The 19408-nt window shown below is 40.7% G+C and overlaps 1 protein-coding gene across 3 annotated transcripts in view; it reads right to left on the reverse strand.

Annotated features, from left to right (window-relative positions):
- csmd3b (CUB and Sushi multiple domains 3b) overlaps positions 1-19408 on the reverse strand; it is a 472577-nt gene that overhangs the window by 100263 nt on the left and 352906 nt on the right. For all 3 annotated transcript variants that reach the window (XM_059012706.1, XM_059012705.1, XM_059012704.1), the window contains exons 32-33: positions 2122-2238; positions 277-372 (exon numbers count right to left, since the gene is read on the reverse strand). In XM_059012706.1, the coding sequence (XP_058868689.1) occupies positions 277-372; positions 2122-2238 (213 nt within the window). The remainder of the gene's footprint in view (positions 1-276; positions 373-2121; positions 2239-19408) is intronic.

A 19408-nucleotide genomic window follows, 5' to 3' on the forward strand; every position in this document is an offset into this window, starting at 1 on the left:
CAACCCACACAGGTAACACCTCCTCCTGTAACACATGTATTTAATGTTTTAAATATGGTTCTGTCACACTAGAGATTCATAAGCTGCTGTTATCTTGTATTATCAATAAAATCACATTTTCAAAGGAGATGGAAAAAGTGCATTACATCACAAAAATTAAAAACACCTTTATCTAAAAAGTAATAAACTGTTAGGTTATATTTCTATTTGGAATGTTTTCATGGTTTTTGAAATGAACATAAAGTTCGACAACCAGATACTTTGGCTTCAACTTACCTTGATAAACAAAATGAAACCCCCTAGCAGTTTCTGGACCAACTGCTGTAAAATTGATGGTGATGTGGTTACCGGAGCTTAAAGGGAGTGACTCTCCTGCAAAACAGGGTGTGTTAAGTTATATTACAATTACTATTACTAAAAATGAAATAAAAATAAAATACTACAATGTATATCTGGATATGTTGCTGGGTTATAGGGGTGAGCAGAATTCAGTTATGGGCCAAATCAGAAGTGATGTAAGCAAAAGGGATACCACGCAATTCCAATGAGACTATATTCATTTCCTATGGACCATGCACACTTCCAGTGAGGTCCTGACAATTTCTGAATCCTGCACACCTACAGATGTTGCTTTATATAGTAAAACAATACTGTTAAGACAACGACTGTCCTTTTTATTATTACTATTATTTGTTTATTTCGCAGACGCCTTTATCCAAGGCGACTTACAGAGACTAGGGTGTGTGAACTATGCATCAGCTGCAGAGTCACTTACAATTACGTCTCACCCGAAAGACGGTGCACAAGGAGGTTAAGTGACTTGCTCAGGGTCACACAGTGAGTCAGTGGCTGAGGTGGGATTTGAACCGGGGACCTCCTGGTTACAAGCCCTTTTCTTTAACCACTGGACCACACAGCCTCCTTTTTCAGACAAGTATGACAGGACATTACAAAATGACTATATATATATATATATATATATATATATATAATATATATATAACTAATTAAATCCATTTTGATTCCATGTTGTAACACAATAAAATGTGGAAAAGTCCAAGGGGGGTGAATACTTTTGAGAGCCACTGTGTGTGTGTGTGTGTATATATATATATATATATATATATATAATATTAGGGACATCAAGCAATTAAAAATATTAATCGTGATTGATCTTGAGATTTAAAAAATGTATCTCAGTTAATCTTGGTTTTAATCACATATTTAATTTATACAATTACTGCATAATTTTGGGATATATTTTCTATCTGAAACAAAAACACATTGGAAATATGAAAAAAACACCAAGTTATCAAAAGTGCCCAGCCATTTAAAGTGGAGATATCAAAAACAAAATTGTTTCTTCTAACTTGTATCAAAAACACAAGCTAAGTTAGAAGAAACCATTGGGGCAACCTTGCCCAGCACCAAGCAAATAGGCACAACTGTAAAAGCAATGGGGGTCAAGGTTGCCACAATTGTTTCTACTAACTTGGCTTGTGTTTTTGATGCAAGTTTGATCCAACATTATTGTGCCTGAAAAACACAAGTCATGATGTGGTAACTTACTTTCTAATCACCCTGTATACAGACTGTATATTGGACATATGTTACATCATTTTAAAAGTTAATTTAACATTTATTCACCATGAATATGTAAGCATGTTTAATTATTTATCCTGCACGTTACTCAAAATAACGAAAACATGTAAAATAATTAAATGAAGGTAACCTTTTATTTTGAACAGCATTTATGGAGATACATTGATACTCCTGGAGATGTTATTGTAGTAAAAAACAAAATGATGACAGCTCATATTTTACTTGTTTGTGCAGTATTTGCAAAATAGCTATGAGGCACCAGCGGCACGTGCCTTGGTTAAAATCATACTAATAATTTGGCATATTGCTTTGCCGCAAATAAAAATGCATTTCCTCCCTTTTTGCATTTGAAGTAAGTGGGATACTTGAAGGTTTATTTCAGACAGTGTGTGATTGACACTGATAGTTGAGTTGAGGGTTGTGTCGAGTTCATAGGGCTGCAGTGCCACGGTCATTTTTCATGGCTGGGTACAGTCCTGCTATACCATATACAGTATTTATTTAGGTGAGATTAAATACCTGAATGAGACCCAGACAGTGAGGACAGCAGCGAAGAGTTCAGCTGGGTTGGTTCATCATATACATCTACCACATCATGAAGGGATGTCTGGAAAAATACAAACTGCCCGAACAGAACTGTTGGGGAAAAAAAAAAAAAATCACAATTTTACCATCAAATTCGTTGCTGCAACAAAATGAAGGTTAGTCAGCGAGAAATTAATGCTATTTTCATATAACTATAATAAGGCTTACTTCTAAATGTTTTACATGCATTTATGATACAATGTTCTCATTATTCTGGGTGTCTGAGTGACAGTTTTATAAATAAAAAATATAATCTTTTTTTAACCACATTTCCATTTGCAATATAAGGGCAGCTGGCTCTTTGAGCTTATATATATATATATATATATATATATATATATATATATATATATATATATATATATATATATATATATATACAGACGTGCTCAAATTTGTTGGTACCCTTACAGCTCATTGAAATAATGCTTCATTCCTCCTGAAAAGTGATGAAATTAAAAGCTATTTTATCATGTATACTTGCATGCCTTTGGTATGTCATAGAATAAAGCAAAGAAGCTGTGAAAAGAGATTAATTATTGCTTATTCTACAAAAGATATTCTAAAATGGCCTGGACACATTTGTTGGTACCCCTTAGAAAAGATAATAAATAATTGGATTATAGTGATATTTCAAACTAATTAGTTTCTTTAATTAGTATCACACATGTCTCCAATCTTGTAATCAGTCATTCGGCCTATTTAAATGGAGAAAAGTAGTCACTGTGCTGTTTGGTATCATTGTGTGCACCACACTGAACATGGACCAGAGAAAGCAAAGGAGAGAGTTGTCTGAGGAGATCAGAAAGAAAATAATAGACAAGCATGGTAAAGGTAAAGGCTACAAGACCATCTCCAAGCAGCTTGATGTTCCTGTGACAACAGTTGCAAATATTATTAAGAAGTTTAAGGTCCATGGAACTGTAGCCACCTCCCTGGGCGCGGCCGCAAGAGGAAAATCGACCCCAGATTGAACAGAAGGATAGTGCGAATGGTAGAAAAAGAACCAAGGATAACTGCCAAAGAGATACAAGCTGAACTCCAAGGTGAAGGTACGTCAGTTTCTGATCGCACCATCCGTCGCTTTTTGAGCGAAAGTGGGCTCCATGGAAGAAGACCCAGGAGGACTCCACTTTTGAAAGAAAAACATAAAAAAGCCAGACTGGAATTTGCTAAAATGCATATTGACAAGCCACAATCCTTCTGGGAGAATGTCCTTTGGACAGATGAGTCAAAACTCGAGCTTTTTGGCAAGTCACATCAGCTCTATGTTCACGGACGATAAAATGAAGCTTTCAAAGAAAAGAACACCATACCTACAGTAAAACATGGAGGAGGCTCGGTTATGTTTTGGGGCTGCTTTGCTGCGCCTGGCACAGGGTGCCTTGAATCTGTGCAGGGCACAATGAAATATCAAGACTATCAAGGTATTCTGGAGCGAAACGTATTATTATTATTATTATTATTTATTTATTAGCAAACGCCCTTATCCAGGGCGACTTACAATTGTTACAAGATATCACATATTTTTACATACAATTACCCATTTATACAGTTGGGTTTTTACTGGAGCAATTTAGGTAAAGTACCTTGCTCAAGGGTACAGCAGCAGTGTCCCCTACCAGGGATTGAACCCACAACCCTCCAGTCAAGAGCCCTAACCACTACTCCACACTGCTACAACCACTACTCCAACGTATGCCCAGTGTCAGAAAGCTCTGTCTCAGTCGCAGGTCATGGGTCCTCCAACAGGATAATGACCCAAAACACACAGCTAAAAGCACCCAAGAATGGATAAGAACAAAACATTGGACTATTCTGAAGTGGCCTTCTATGAGTCCTGATCTGAATCCTATCGAACATCTATGGAAAGAGCTGAAACTTGCAGTCTGGAGAAGGCACCCATATATATATATATAAACTGTGTATCAGTCAGTCATTGGAAATCCCGACCTGTGATTGGTTAAAACCTCATCATAGGAGGAAAAATAGATTTAACTATTGCCCTCACATCCTTTCACCACCAGTCAATAGTCTCTGTCTGTTATGTGATTGGTTCACATCACTGTCAGTCCCGCCCCTTTTTAATGGAACTCCTTTCTCCCCTGTACTCTTCACAAGAGAAAATGGCTGAACACCGATTTACACTGAACACTGAACTACAAAACATACTATAAAAGAAAGATGCCCCAAACACTAAAATGGTGATTAAAACATCACGTCACTGCCACTTGTTTGTTAATACAATTAACAAACAAGTCTGAATATATATATATATATATATATATATATATATATATATATATATATATATATATATATATAGATACACGTATATATTCAGACTTGTTTGTTAATAGTATTATACACATGTATCATTATTCTTCATTAGATTAGCATATTGCAACATCAGGCAAGCACATCTCTCTGGTGTTATTGCTGGTTGCTTTATTTAAATGTTTCAATCAGATATCTTTGTTCACCACTTTCTATCTCACATTTGTTAGTTTTGCATTGTATTAATAAGCAAACATTATTATGCTGTAATATTTGTTAAAGTGTTACTGAACAGGCTGTAGAGTTTAAAACACAATTGCAATTTATTTGATATTTTTATTAACATAGCCCTGGTCATAAATCAGTTTTGACTACTTATTTTCATTTGACATGGGTTATACATTGGGTCTTCCTTTGAAAATGTCTTCTAAATTCACACCATCGCCTGGTTGAATTCAGCCTGTTCAATCAGAAACATTTCATTGGTTCCCGACCTCTCCCAAAGTTCAGATGTACAGGGCTGTCAGCTGGCGTACCTCCAACTACAGTAATATTTATGTTCCCAACCCTCCTAATCTCAGAACATGTTATTTGGTACTTTTTAAATGCTCTTTCATGGAATGCAGTGCCATAATTAAAATGTAATGTTAAGTTTAATGTTATATAAAGTATAGAGTATAAGACATTGTACTGGTGTAAGTGTGTATGTTGTGGCTCCTCCTGTATATCCCAGTCCATGGAAGGGGGGGGGGGGGGGAAAACTCATTGTAATTTGATGAGTAATAATTGGCTAAAGTCTGATCTCTGCCACTGTGGAGATATTGTTAACACAAGCAAAATCTGTGTAACTGCCAGATTGCATGTTACCTGCATATACAATAATTGAATTAAGCACTCACAGCAGACAGTTACTTATTCAGTAGTTACTAGCTTTATGATTTGTCTATGGACAGCCCAATCATAATGAATTAAATAACTATCCAAGCCTAATTTTAAACTTTGAATAGCGGTAAAGCAAAATAATCTGTGATTGTCTGCTGTGAGCTCTGTATGCCATCACCGATTAGACAAAAGAATGCAACCGGAGTTGTACTTTACAGGGATGGTTTTCTGAAAATGTTGGAGACTCTCTTCATGAATACGATGGACAATACAGCCACTGCTTTGAGGGACAAGCTGGTTGCACTGGCACCCATTATCATGCCCATGTGAAATCACTTAGATCCGTATGCTTTCTCAGTACTGTTTCTCAGATAGAATATATTGGTTTAGTAGATCACAAGATGAACCTGACAAGATGAATATGAATTGTAGCCTGTTTTCCAGTTTTACATTTTCTTTTCTGTTTTGGCCAGTCAGTGTATAGTCAAATATATTTCTTTTGAGAAGCAACATGTTAGTTTTGTTTAATTTTGACTGCATCTTCTACCAAAAATAACCATCTGTAACATTTATTTTGTTCACTATAGTCTATACTGTATTTTAGCAGGTTGGTAAGCACAGTTTTATACTAGAAATACAGATTTAGATTAGGTCAATGTCATGGTCATAAACACATAAAGCATGCAGAGTTTATATAACCCTGAAAATAATTAAGTAGATTTTTCTTGTGCTACACCCATGATTGAAATGAACCTTGGGACCCACAGAATACAAATGAAGCTTTAGGTCTAGTATTTGCTTATGATTGTAAGTCACCTTGGGTAAGGGCGTCTGCTAAGAAATAAATAATAATAATAATAATAATAATAATAATAATAATAATAATAATAATAATAATAATAATAAAGTCTTAGGTCTTAGGTCACAGATCAAAGTGAATGGTGCTGTAAGATTGTGTCCACTGAGTTCCCATAACACAGAAAATAGGACGTTTTGAACTTACAGTATATCGCTAGTGGAATTATAACAGTAGAAAATGCGGTGGTGGCAGCGGTCTTGAAAAATAATTAAAACTCCCTTTACGTGGATGACTTTATGGAGTACACCACAAGTTACATGCCTAAGGTTTGTCATGCCACTAAAATATATATTTGTCTGTAATGTGAGCTGAACGGAAATGTCAAAAAGAATAAATCTTGGTCACTGGAGGGACTTTGATAAAAGAAGGTCAAAAGCAATCTTGTCTTGTTTTATGGGGTGTGCAGTGTGAAAAGTCTGGGGTCGTGAGAGCAGAACTGATACCAGTTATCCAAATGCTCTAGTGGAAAATGAGCAACAATCTTAATGCACTGTATATTGACTTTATGGCCAATGACAATTTAGAGACGATCTCAGCTTTTCATGATTATTGCTTTCGCTAAAAAAAGGGTCATTTTCACGAAATGGTCTGATTTGTCTTTTTTCTTCTGACAAAAAATGGGCAAATGTTGCACAGGATATCATCCTAAAACAACTGCAGTGACAGTTCTTATAAAATAAGTTCTACTGTATATATACGTACACAGTATCCATCACATCATCTGTATGTGATGAGGAATCTGCATTTGAGACACATTTTTCCTGTTGTTTTTCTTTAAGAGATGCAGTACTTGTGTCGTAAAACCCGAAGTGTTCCAATGATCCAGGAGCCAAATGGTCACCCAAAACTCAATCACGCTAATGTTTAAAATGTTTCTCATAGATTCAACAGACAATATGTGCAGTGGGTGCTTTTATTGACAGTTATCTGCTCTGGAAAACAGAGGGATGCTGTTTTACTTTAACAAGCTCAGAGGCATAACACATTTGATTGAGGTAATCAATCACAAGATATTATGGAACGCCATTTGTGTTAAAACAATTCAACACATTTCACAGGACTAAAAATGCATTTGGGCACTCATGAATTTGCTTCTGGTACTTGCAGTTCTTGTTAAAAGGAAACATATTCAGAATGTTCAGTTTCTTTAGACTAAAACTCTTTTTAAACATATTATTTTTCTTATCACGTATGTACATAAGCTGTCATCCTATTGTATGTGAAAAGACTGTGAAGAAACAACAGAGCATTTGATGCTACACTGCCCAAGATGAAACTACCAGAGCAAAAATGGTTAGAAAGTAAGCTAGAGGTACATGTAGCTGTAGCAGATGACACAAGATGGGATACAGCTTGCAACGACATGCAGATTCAACAGACCAGCAAAGTGTACTGTGAAAACTGCTTCACCAGTGTCTGCTCTAAGTCGACATTTTAAGATGTGCTCATGAAGCACTTAAAGAAACATACTTAATGTCTATTAAGCAACTATGAGTGTAGCCAGCATAATCAGTGAATACACAAGGTTAGTTTTATACTTGTACATTAAGTTCAGCCGCTAAATAGCCAGATGATTAGGCGGCGCTCACTGTGACCCTCATGATCATGATAGCGGCTCATTATTTGTGCGTGTTGAGTAATTTGCATTGTTCTTAAGCTTTCATAGTGAAAAATAATTGCCTGGTCGCCACTGCGCTTATCTTTATATCAGCCCCATTGTATGAAAAAAGCCAGAAAGGATGATTAACAACATTAACAGGGAACCTGCTTTCAAAAGGCAAGCTCACTAAAGTAACATTAAAATGCATGCATGCTTCTTAATAACATCATAATGTATAATACATTAGCATCTCAGATAATAGAAATATTTGCTTTACTATGATTTAATACAAGCATGTTTTAAACTATATCAAAGCCATTAGCTGTACTTATTGTGCCAGCTCCAACATATTAGTATGTGGAATACAGTATGAAAAAGATGATTGTCAAGAAGCGAGAACAGCATACACGTCAACCTGCAGACTGCAAATACTCAAATCAAAATGACATTTAAAATTCTGCAGAGGCACTAAAACGTTTAAAGAGAATTGGCTATTTGGAATAAATGTACAAGAAATCAATAAAACCACTGCAAACATACGACTGCAGTAAAAGTTCAATCAAACAGCAGGGAGGGTGGGAAGTATGTATTCCTAATAAAATACACTTGTATGTGAAATTTCCCTAAATTAACTGTGTCAGTGACCTCAGTTCAGTTTAGAAGCGGCTACTCCTGTGTGCTATTTGATAAGCTGAATGTATTTAACAAATTACAGATTAAGGCTTTAGGTCTTTCAGAGTTACTCTTACAAAACAAGAAGCTTCATCACAACAGTTTGTTCTGAAACGCAAACAAAAAAGATTCTGTTTTCCATGCCAACAGCACCCTGCTGTCATTAAAGTTAGAATGTCTGGCTTCACTATACAAATCCCATAATGCATCAAGTGCCCTCTTAAACAACTATTGTATTAAACATTCTGTTGGTGTCCATTCCAGGCAGTGCTGCTTACTTAGAAGTCTTCTCACATAATAAGCAGAGTACTTTTATGGGAATCCAAAAGCAGTTACAGTGATATTTAAATATTTTTTTTCAAATAAAAAGGTCAGAAGCACTTATCCTGTCTAAAGCCTTATTCACACTCAGCTGCCTGCCTCAGCTGCTTGTTACATGTTCGTGTAGGGTGACCACACATCCCTAATTGGGTGGGACAGTCCCGAAATATAAAGATCAAGACCCGGTGTGAGAGGTTTCTCCAGAACCTTAAATTGCCACGCCTTTCGAGTGATGAATCAGCTGCACTGTGAGCCCCATTGTCTCTGGATGAGATGAGGGATGCTTTTACAGGAAATGAGTAAAAATAAATCTCCCACTTTCTGGAATCAACTGGGACCCTTGCTATTGGGGATGGTGCAGGTGGCTATAGACCAAAAAACAGACCAAAGCTGTCACACAGCCCCTCTGGAGCAGGCCACTTTTAGGACGACTGGACCTGGGACAGTTGCATTTACACAACGAAAAAAAAAAGACCTAAGCCGTCTAAGACTGGCTAGTGTAAACTGGGTAATACTGTCTTAATTGGAGAGTAAATTACTTAACTCAGTCTTATCTGGAGTACTGCTTATGATAGACAACTGATTCAAAAGATTCATACACCTCTTCTTTTGAGATCTCTTAAAAATGATTTTAGCAACATCTACCTCTTGATCAGTACACAACTGTTTAAAAGCATGGGTACATACAAAAATGTACTCTGCCGTTGTCCATAATTTACAGTGCCTATAGAAAGTCTACACCCCCTTGAACTTTTTCACATTTTGTTGTGTCAGTGCCTCAGAGTTTAATGCATTTAAATAAGTTTTTTTTCCCCACTTATCTTCACACCATACTCCACACTGTTAAGGGGAAAAAAGTTTTTATTGAGAAAAAAATTATATATTAAAAATACAAAACTGAAAGATCATATTTGGATAAGTCTCCACCCCCCTGAGTCACCTTTGGCAGCAATTTCAGCTGTGAGTCTGTTGGGATAGGTCTCTACCAACTTTGCACACTTAGATTTGGCAATATTTGACCATTCTTCTTTACAAAATTGTTCAAGCTCTGTCAAGTTCCTTGGGGAGCGTTGATGGACAGCAATCTTCAAGTCAAGCCACAAATTTTCAATTGGATTTAGGTCGGGGCTCTGACTGGGCCACTCAAGGACATTTACCTTTTTGTTCCTTAGCCACTCCAGTGTAGCTTTGGCTGTGTGCTTTGGGTTGTTGTCATGCTGAAAGGTGAACTTCCGTCCCAGTTTCAACTTTCTTGCAGAGGGCAGCAGCTATTCCTCAAGGACTTCTCTATACTTTGCTCCATTCATTTTCCCTTCCATCCTGACAAGTGCCCCAGTCCCTGCCAATGAGAAACATCCCCATAACATGATGCTGCCACCACCATGTTTCACAGTAGGGATGGTGTTCTTTGGGTGATGTGCTGTGTTGGGTTTGCGCCAAACATAACGCTTTGCATTTAGGCCAAAAATTTCCATTTTAGTTTAGTTAGACCACAAAACTTTTTGAGTGTTTTTTTGCATACTTCAAACAGGCCAGATTTGTGGAGTGCTTGGGATAATGTTGTCACATGCATACTTTGACCAGTCTTGGTCATAAAAGCCTGTAGCTCTTGCTCGGTCATCCAGTTTGGAGGGATGGCCTGATCTAGGCAGGGTCTTGGTGGTGCCATACACCTTCCACTTCTTAATAATCTGTGCCTTTCAACAATTTTGTTCTTTGAAAGCGCCTTGGTGCTCATGGTTGAGTCTTTGCTTTGAAATGCACTACCCAGCAGAGGGAACCTACAGGAACTGCTGAATTTATTTTTGCTTTTATTTAGCAGACGCCTTTATCCAAGGCGACTTACAAAGACTAGGGTGTGTGAACTATGCATCAGCTGCAGAGTCACTTACAATTACGTCTCACCCGAAAGACGGAGCACAAAGAGGTTAAGTGACTGCAATTTAACACAGGTGAAGGCCACTTAACTTGATGTGTGATTTTGAAGGCGATTGGTTACACCTGAGCTAATTTAGGATTGCTATTACAAGGGGGGGTGGACACTTATCCAACCAAGCTATTTCAGTTTTTATTTTTAATTAATTTTCTACAAATTTCTAGAATATTTTTTTCACTTGGAAGTTGTGGGGTAGGATGTGTAGATAAATGAAAAAAAAAACTATTTTAATTCCAGGCTATAAGGCAAGGGGATGTAGACTTTCTATAGGCACTGTACATTATTGCAGCTGTTTTCTTTTATATGAAAAAAAAGATCAAAAGATTTTTCACCATGGTCCATTCAACTGCTCCTCATTAGCAAACTGTTGTATAACATGTACCGTTTACATGTAAACTGCATTCATTAGAAGAATAATGGGGCAGTACAGGTCCTGTGAGAAATGAATATGGTAGTTATATTGAAGTCCCTTTACAAACTGCCAGCAGCAGTACCTATCCTTACTCTCTTCCACAAATACCTTCCATATGTAAGAAAACATAATTTAATAAATGTTGTGTTGGGAGGAGAGAATACACCATTAAAACTATAATGTAATTAGTACATCATTCTCATATACATGCATCATGTATTTCAAAATGTTTCTGATATCACACACATCAATATGCACACCAATATGCACATACCTGCAAGACAATTTAAAAACAACTGCAAGACAATTTAAAAATGAAAATAGGCACCAAATCATAGATGGTTAATTAAACTATAGTTGCACAGATCAATTAAAAAAAAATCTTCAATATGTAATACAGTGAACAACCAAGAAATGAAAGAAGGAAGTCAAATGAAAGAGGACCTGTAAGTCTTGATGAGATAGTAGGAAGTTAAGGCTGTGGGGTTTAAATGAAGGCTTTAGGTGACATCAGTCTAAAAGTCTATACCAGTTAATGTAATTAACAGTTTCATCTCTTCAAATCAATATACACAACAACCTTGCTTTTGATGCCACATTGATAGGATAATTTATTTACAGATCACATACACAAGGTTTCTAATGGTTAATGCAAAAAATTATAAAAGAGTTAGGGAAGACATAAACATTGCCATTGCTGTGGGGTGCTCTGAATTCATTGTTTGCTGAAGCCTTTAAAAAAAAAAAAGTGAAAAAAAGCTATACACATGTGTGACAGGATGGCTGGGCGGTGACGTCAGGACAGAAGCAGGAAGGAAACTGACACCAGTACTGCAGATCAAAATAAATGACGCGGCGCGCCATTTTATTTTTAAATAACAAAAATAAATAAAAAAGTTTAAACAGAAAAAGACTGTGCTCGCAGAGCAAAATAAACGGTTTAAATAAAACAAATCTCGAACACAAAATAATTAATACAGGTCAGGCTGGGCAGTCGCTGTCACTGTTCCTGTATATTTTTTAGGTTTCGTTTTTCTCTCTCCTCGCTCTCTCAGCTCCTCTCATACACCCACTCAGTACTCCACCCAGAGCGCAGAGAGCTGCAGGCTTATATGCAGGTGACCATCTCCCGATTAGCAACAAAATTAATCACTTAATTAATTCAGGAGATGGCCACCTTCTGAACGAGTTTATTAATTATTCCTGGCAGAGGACGAGCACCAATCTCGCCTCTGCCAGAACACGTTTTAAAATAAACAAAACAAAACCGCACGGCGCCTCGCCGTCAAAAATAATAAATACATAAACAAACAAATACAAAATAACACAGGGGGCGGAGGGGGGAAACCCCGTTCTAAAATAAAGACATATATTTAAACAGCAGGGCTTACTACTGCCCTGCTACATATCCCACCCCCTTGTGCAACGCACACTTGGCCCCAACGGCCACCTCCCCCCTCAGTCTCAAAGTCCCGGAAGAGGGGGAAGCAAGGTGTTTTTGGGGGTGGCCATGGTGGAATGTCCTCCACCCCCCACTTCTTAGTGGCTAACAGCTCCCTCTTCCAGGGCTTCAGCCACACTATCTCCTCCCACGAAAGTGCGGCTGGGGGCGGCTGGGGGAGCAGCGGCGGACCCTCGGGAGGCGACGGCAGCAGCGGCGGACCCTCGGGAGGCGACGGCAGCAGCGGCGGACCCTCGGGAGGCGACGGCAGCAGCGGCGGACCCTCGGGAGGCGACAGCAGCAGCGGCGGACCCTCAGGGGGCGACGGCAGCAGCGGCGGACCCTCGGGAGGCGACGGCAGCAGCGGCGGACCCTCGGGAGGCGACAGCAGCAGCGGCGGACCCTCAGGGGGCGACGGCAGCAGCGGCGGACCCTCGGGAGGCGACGGCAGCAGAGGCGGTCCCTCGGTAGGCGACGGCAGCAGCGGCGGACCCTCGGGAGGCGACGGCAGCAGCGGCGGACCCTCGGGAGGTGATGGCAGCAGAGGCGGACCCTCGGTAGGCAACGGCAGCAGCGGTGGACCCCCGGGAGGCGAATTCGGGAGGGGAGCCCCTGGCCATGGAGGCGGCAGCGGGAGCTGCACTTCTCCCTCGTACCCTGTAACTGGTGCGGAGCAACAAGCAGCCCCAGGCGATGCGGAGCAACAGGCAGCCCCAGACGATGTGGAGCAACAGGCAGCCCCAGGCGATGCAGGCGTGGCATCCCTGAGCGGTGCAAGGCAGGTATCTTTGGGCGGTGCATGGCAGGCATCCTTGGGCGGTGCATGGCAGGCATCCTTGGGCGGTGCATGGCAGGCATCCTTGGGAGGTGCATGGCAGGCATCCTTGGGAGGTGCATGGCAGGCATCCTTGGGAGGTGCATGGCAGGCATCCTTGGGCGGTGCATGGCAGGCATCCTTGGGCGGTGCATGGCAGGCATCCTTGGGAGGTGCATGGCAGGCATCCTTGGGAGGTGCATGGCAGGCATCCTTGGGAGGTGCATGGCAGGCATCCTTGGGAGGTGCATGGCAGGCATCCTTGGGAGGTGCATGGCAGGCATCCTTGGGCGGTGCAAGGCAGGCATCCTTGGGCGGTGCATGGCAGGCATCCGTGGGCGGTGCATGGCAGGCATCCCTGAGCGGTGGCGAACTGGCATCCCCAGGCGATGGCGAACTGGCATCCCCGGGTGATGGCAAACTGGCATCCCCAGGCAATGCACAACAGGGCGGCAGCGGTCCCTCAGGAGGCAACGGCGGCAACGGACCCTTGGGAGGCGATTGCAGGAGGGGAGCCATGACCAGCGGTGCTGCTGGGATTGGCCCTCTTCTCAGCCGCGGTGACCCGGCGATTTTCCCCCTTGCTCTGCTCAGCAGCCTATGCGGACCACCAGCCTCCTGTCCCGGTTCATCCTGTCTTGAAGAGAAAGGCAGCTCCTCCCCTTCTAGCTGCGAAGGTGGCAGGGGCTCCTCCCCTTCTGGCTGCGAAGGCGGCAACGGCTCCTCCCCTTCCGGCTGCGAAGGCGGCAAGGGCTCCTCCCCTTCTGGCTGCGAAGGTGGCAGGGGCTCCTCCCCTTCTGGCTGCGAAGGCGGCAGGGGCTCCTCCCCTTCTGGCTGCAGCTGGGAAACCAGCAGACATGCTCCCTCTGCTGGTGGAGGTAGGAGCGACACACAGTTCTCCCACGGGGTGGAACCAGCAGGTACTCTCCCTCTGCTGGCGGAGGTGGGAGCGACACACAGTCCTCCCACGGAGGTGGAGACGGAACCAGTCTGAACTCTTCCTCTGCTGGCGGAGGTGGAACCAGCAGGTATTCTCCCTCTGCTGGCGGATACCTGGGCTGTGGACGTTCGGCCTTCCCCCTTTTCGGCTGTGGATGCACTGGCTCCCCCCTCTTGGGCTGTGGACGCACCGACTCCCTCCTCTTGGGCTGTGGACGCACCGACTCCTCCCTCTCAGGCGCAGGACGTTCGGGCTCCTCCCTCTCAGGCGCAGGACGTTTGGGATCCTCCCTCTCAGGCGCAGGACGTTCGGGATCCTCCCTCTCAGGCGCAGGATGTGGCCGGGTCTGGTCCACTGCCCAGAACCACTCTGCAGCGTCCCCCACCAGACCCTGGTTCCACACCTCTTCATACTGGGGGTCCCCGTAAGGGCAGTCCTCCCGGACGTGCCCAAACTCGCCACAGGTGCCGCACATGGGAGCCCCTTTCATCCTCTACTGCTCCTGTTCGGCTGCCCAGTCTGGGGAGCCAAATTGAGTTGGCACCAGGGACCACCACCTCTCGTTCAGCTGCTGCTGCTGTTGTTGTTGCAGCTCTCTGCAGCTCTTCTTCCTTCCCATCCTCTTTCCTCCCATTCTCCTTCTTCCTCACCTCCACGTAATAGAAAAAATGAAAAAAATGAAAAAAAACTGTGGGCGCTGTTGATCCCACGCTGGACACCACGTGTGACAGGATGGCTGGGCTGTGACGTCAGGACAGAAGCAGGAAGGAAACTGACACCAGTACTGCAGATCAAAATAAATGACGCGGCGTGCCGTTTTATTTTTAAATAACAAAAATAAATAAAAAAGTTTAAACAGAAAAAGACTGTGCTCGCAGAGCAAAATAAAAGGTTTCAACAAAACAAATCTCGAACACAAAATAATTAATACAGGTCAGGCTGGGCAGTCGCTGTCACTGTTCCTGTATATTTTTTAGGTTTCGTTTTTCTCTCTCCTCACTCTCTCATACACCCACTCAGTACTCCACCCAGAGCGCAGAGAGCTGCAGGCTTATATGCAGGTGACCATATCCCAATTAGCAACAAAATTAATCACTTAACTAATTCAGGAGATGGCCACCTTCGGAACGAGTTTATTAATTATTCCTGGCAGAAGACGCGCACCAATCTCGCCTCTGCCAGAACACGTTTTAAAATAAACAAAACAAAACCGCACGGCGCCTCGCCGTCATAAATAATAAATACATAAATAAACAAATACAAAATAACACAGGGGCGGAGGAGGAAACCCTGTTCTAAAATAAAGAAATATATTTAAACAGCAGGGCTTCCTACCGCCCTGCTACAACATGTCTTTCAAAAGCATAGGATAGCAACTATAAAACCTATTAGGCAAAACTAAAACACATCTGTGCACAGGGTGTATATTTGGTTTACTAAGATTCAGCTATTAATGCTGTCAAATAAATTATTATGTATTGGTAAGCATTGCTTCAAAGTGGTTTCTGAAAAAGATAAAAGGAAATTATAATTAGTCTGACACTAAATTAGATAATACTGTATATAGGAAGGAGTTTCAAGATGTATAAACCTAATATACAAAGAATAGGTGGTAAAATATGTATGACAGTTACAAAATGAGCATTACAATTCCCTGTGATGAAGCAATACAATAGAATACATTCTAATACTGTACACTGGTCACATTGTCACAGGTCTGGGCTACATGGAAGAGTGAAAATAAGTAACTATACTACCCAATATTTTTTCAACAAGATGTTATAATTAAAGTAATTACCTCAATCAAAAGTATTGCAGTGTCAATTAAAGATGGTGTCCCAATGAATGTTGCAATTTGTTGGTATGTAATGATGGAATGATTTATTTTATTCAGGCCGTATGTAGTTCCAAGTAATTTTTACACTGCTTCTTAATTATGTTCATGTACTACTACATATGTATTCTTTATGTTTGTCAACTATTTTTTGTTGTTGAGATGTTAGTCATATGAAATGTTATTGAAATGCACATGTATGACAGCAATAAATTCAATATGTTGACTATTTCAAAATTCTAATTTTATTTAAACCTAGGTATTTCCCTAGTGGCTAATCCAGCAAAGGCACCACTGCATGAGTAATGGATGATTCAGTTGATCAAAATCCTGGATGTGCTGAGCCCAGAGCTTGGTTATTGGCCTTAGTGGTGACATGGGTTGGGGAGGAAAATCTGTCTAGGTACAGTTCATTTAAGCTTCAGCAACCCCTGCTAGTCAGGCACCCCATAAGGGCTCCATAGCTCAGTAACATTAGTTTTAAAGGTACAGTGGCTGACAAGAGGCAATTCGCTTACAGCTGGAACAGAGGTCATTTGTTGATCAGTTCTCCTGGTCAGTAAGTGGGTCGGCGTATGATTATCACTGCAAAAAAGTATTTTTTACTCTCAATATTTCAATGAAGGCTAACTACATTATTACAATAGAGAAAACATAATATACCATAAAAAATGTCAAGTTGTGAAATCCCTAACACTAATTAAAATGTTATTGATAATTTAAGCTTCACATGTTTAATTGTAATCTCTTTTTAGGCTGCAATATTTAACAGTCAGAGATCATTAACCCTTTCTGAAATACCACTGCGTGAGTGCCAGGGAGTCTTGCATGTGTTCACAAATTGAGCCTCCGGCATGCATTGTGCGAATAATTTATCTTCTAGACTAAACCTGCCATTGTTTGAAATATTACTGCTATCATTCTGTGTGACAGAATAATGAAACTTTAAAAAAGGCCACAGAGCAGTGAATTTATAACAGTAATCTTGCTGTAAGAAATAGAATCAGATATGGGATACAGTATTTATATGGTATATATCCCAGGTTTAAAAGGCATGTCGTATGCAGACAGGCTAAAAGAATTGAATCTATTCAGTCTTGAACAAAGAAGACTACACGGTGATCTGATTCAAGCATTCAAAATCCTAAAAGGTATAGACAATGTCGACCCAGGGGACTTTTTTGACCTGAAAAAAGAAACAAGGACCAGGGGTCACAAATGGAGATTAGATAAAGGGACATTCAGAACAGAAAATAGGAGGCACTTTTTTACACAGAAAATTGTGAATGTATGGAACCAACTCCCCAGTAATGTTGTTGAAGCTGACACCCTGGGATCCTTCAAGAAGCTGCTTGATGAGATTCTGGGATCAATAAGCTACTAACAACCAAACGAGCAAGATGGGCTGAATGGCCTCCTCCTGTTTGTAAACTTTCGTATGTTCTTATGTATATATATATATATATATATATATATATATATATATATATATATATATATATATATATATATATCACATGGCTTGTACTGTATGGACATACAGTACAGTAGTCCTTTGTTAATACAGATACCATTATGCCGTACATTCGAATATGCCGGACAAAAGGTAGGTCACCCAATAATAAAAATTTAGTGTGATGCTAGGTCACTGGAAAAAAAAAAATGTTGTTATACTGACACCAAAGAAAGGACAAAAATAAACAGAATAACAGATACAAGTAGCTACTAACTCACTAAAATTAAAAACAGGATTAAAAGAGGGCATGTAAACTCATACTCTACAGAATTGAATTTAACTGCGATCGAACGGTTGGAAAATTGCGAGAAGCTTTCAGAAATACTGATGGACTCCAGAGGTTCGAAACGCAAGATGTGGACTACAAGAATTACAATTCAGAATTTGAAGTCAGGGGGGCTCCCGAGTGGCGCATCTGGCAAAAGCGCTCCGCGTGGAGTGCAGGATGCACCCTATAGCCTGGACGTCGCCGGTTCGAGTCCAGGCTATTCCATTGCCGATCGTGGATGGGTGCTCCCCGGGTGGCGGCGCACAATTGGCCGAGCGCCATCCGGCGGGGGGGGGCTTAGGTCAGCCAGGGTGTCCTCGGCTCAACCACGCACCAGCGACCCCTGTGGTCTGGCCGGGCGCCTGCGGGCTTGCCTGTAAGCTGCGTTGTCCTCTAACACTGTAGCTCTAAGGTGGCTGCATGTGGACCTGCAGTGTGTAAAAGAAGTGGTCGGCTGACGGCACACACTTCAGAGGACAGCGTGTGTTTATCTTCACTGCTCCCGAGTCAGCGAGGGGGTGGTAGAGGTTAGCTGAGCCTAAAAATAATTGGCTATTCTAAATTGGGGAGAAAATGATAAAAATAATTGGCGACTACTAAATTTAAAAAGTTGCTTTTTGCAAAGAAAAGAAAGTTTGATTCATACCAACATAAAACTAAAGTAGCAGGTAGGCTGTAAAGATACCGACAGTCCAGAACAGTTCCATGAATAGAAAACTTTTTTCAACCTTCAAAACAGACTTTTTTTTTTACTCTGGAATTGATACTGTATGAATAAGACCCAAGGATTTATATCATAGAGCATAACATAAATAAACAAAAAAAACAAGTAGAAAATGCCAGCCTAGGAAATTAACTAGACGGATACTGCCTCCCAGCTCCCCCCCCCACCAAAAAAAAAAAAAACAAAACATAAATTTCCCATCTTTTCAGAAACAAAAAGCAAACCTAGAATTAACACAGGAAGTACACATTTCACCTTTAGAAAAAAAAAAAACTTAAGTGAAAGGTTATTACTGATGGTATTTCTCATTGATACAATTCAATACCAATATTCCTAAGTCTGTTATAGTTTCAGCTTTATTTCTATGTTAAACTCCGATTTTCAACCATTAGTATCTCAGCAATGGTAGGGAGTACAGTGATGTCACATGTCAGTATCTATGTTAAAAACCTAACCTGGAGTTACGTGTGGTATGGCTTCAGGCTACACCATTGAAGTTAATTTAATTGTCCTTTTTTGTAAGGAATTTCCTGATTTTTGTGTCTTCAAGCTTAAACTATAACTATTTTTAATGAAGGTTTTTATAATGACTTGTAATATGACGTGGTGCTGTGATACATATTTTAAAAAAATGAATGCCTTCCATAATCCAGGGTGAATAGTTTTGTTTCCTTAAGTTTGGGGCTGTATTTCCTGTCACTGTTAAGTAAAGCTCAAATAAGCTG

Source organism: Acipenser ruthenus, chromosome 3 (assembly GCF_902713425.1).
Source record: "Acipenser ruthenus chromosome 3, fAciRut3.2 maternal haplotype, whole genome shotgun sequence".
NCBI lineage: Eukaryota > Metazoa > Chordata > Actinopteri > Acipenseriformes > Acipenseridae > Acipenser > Acipenser ruthenus.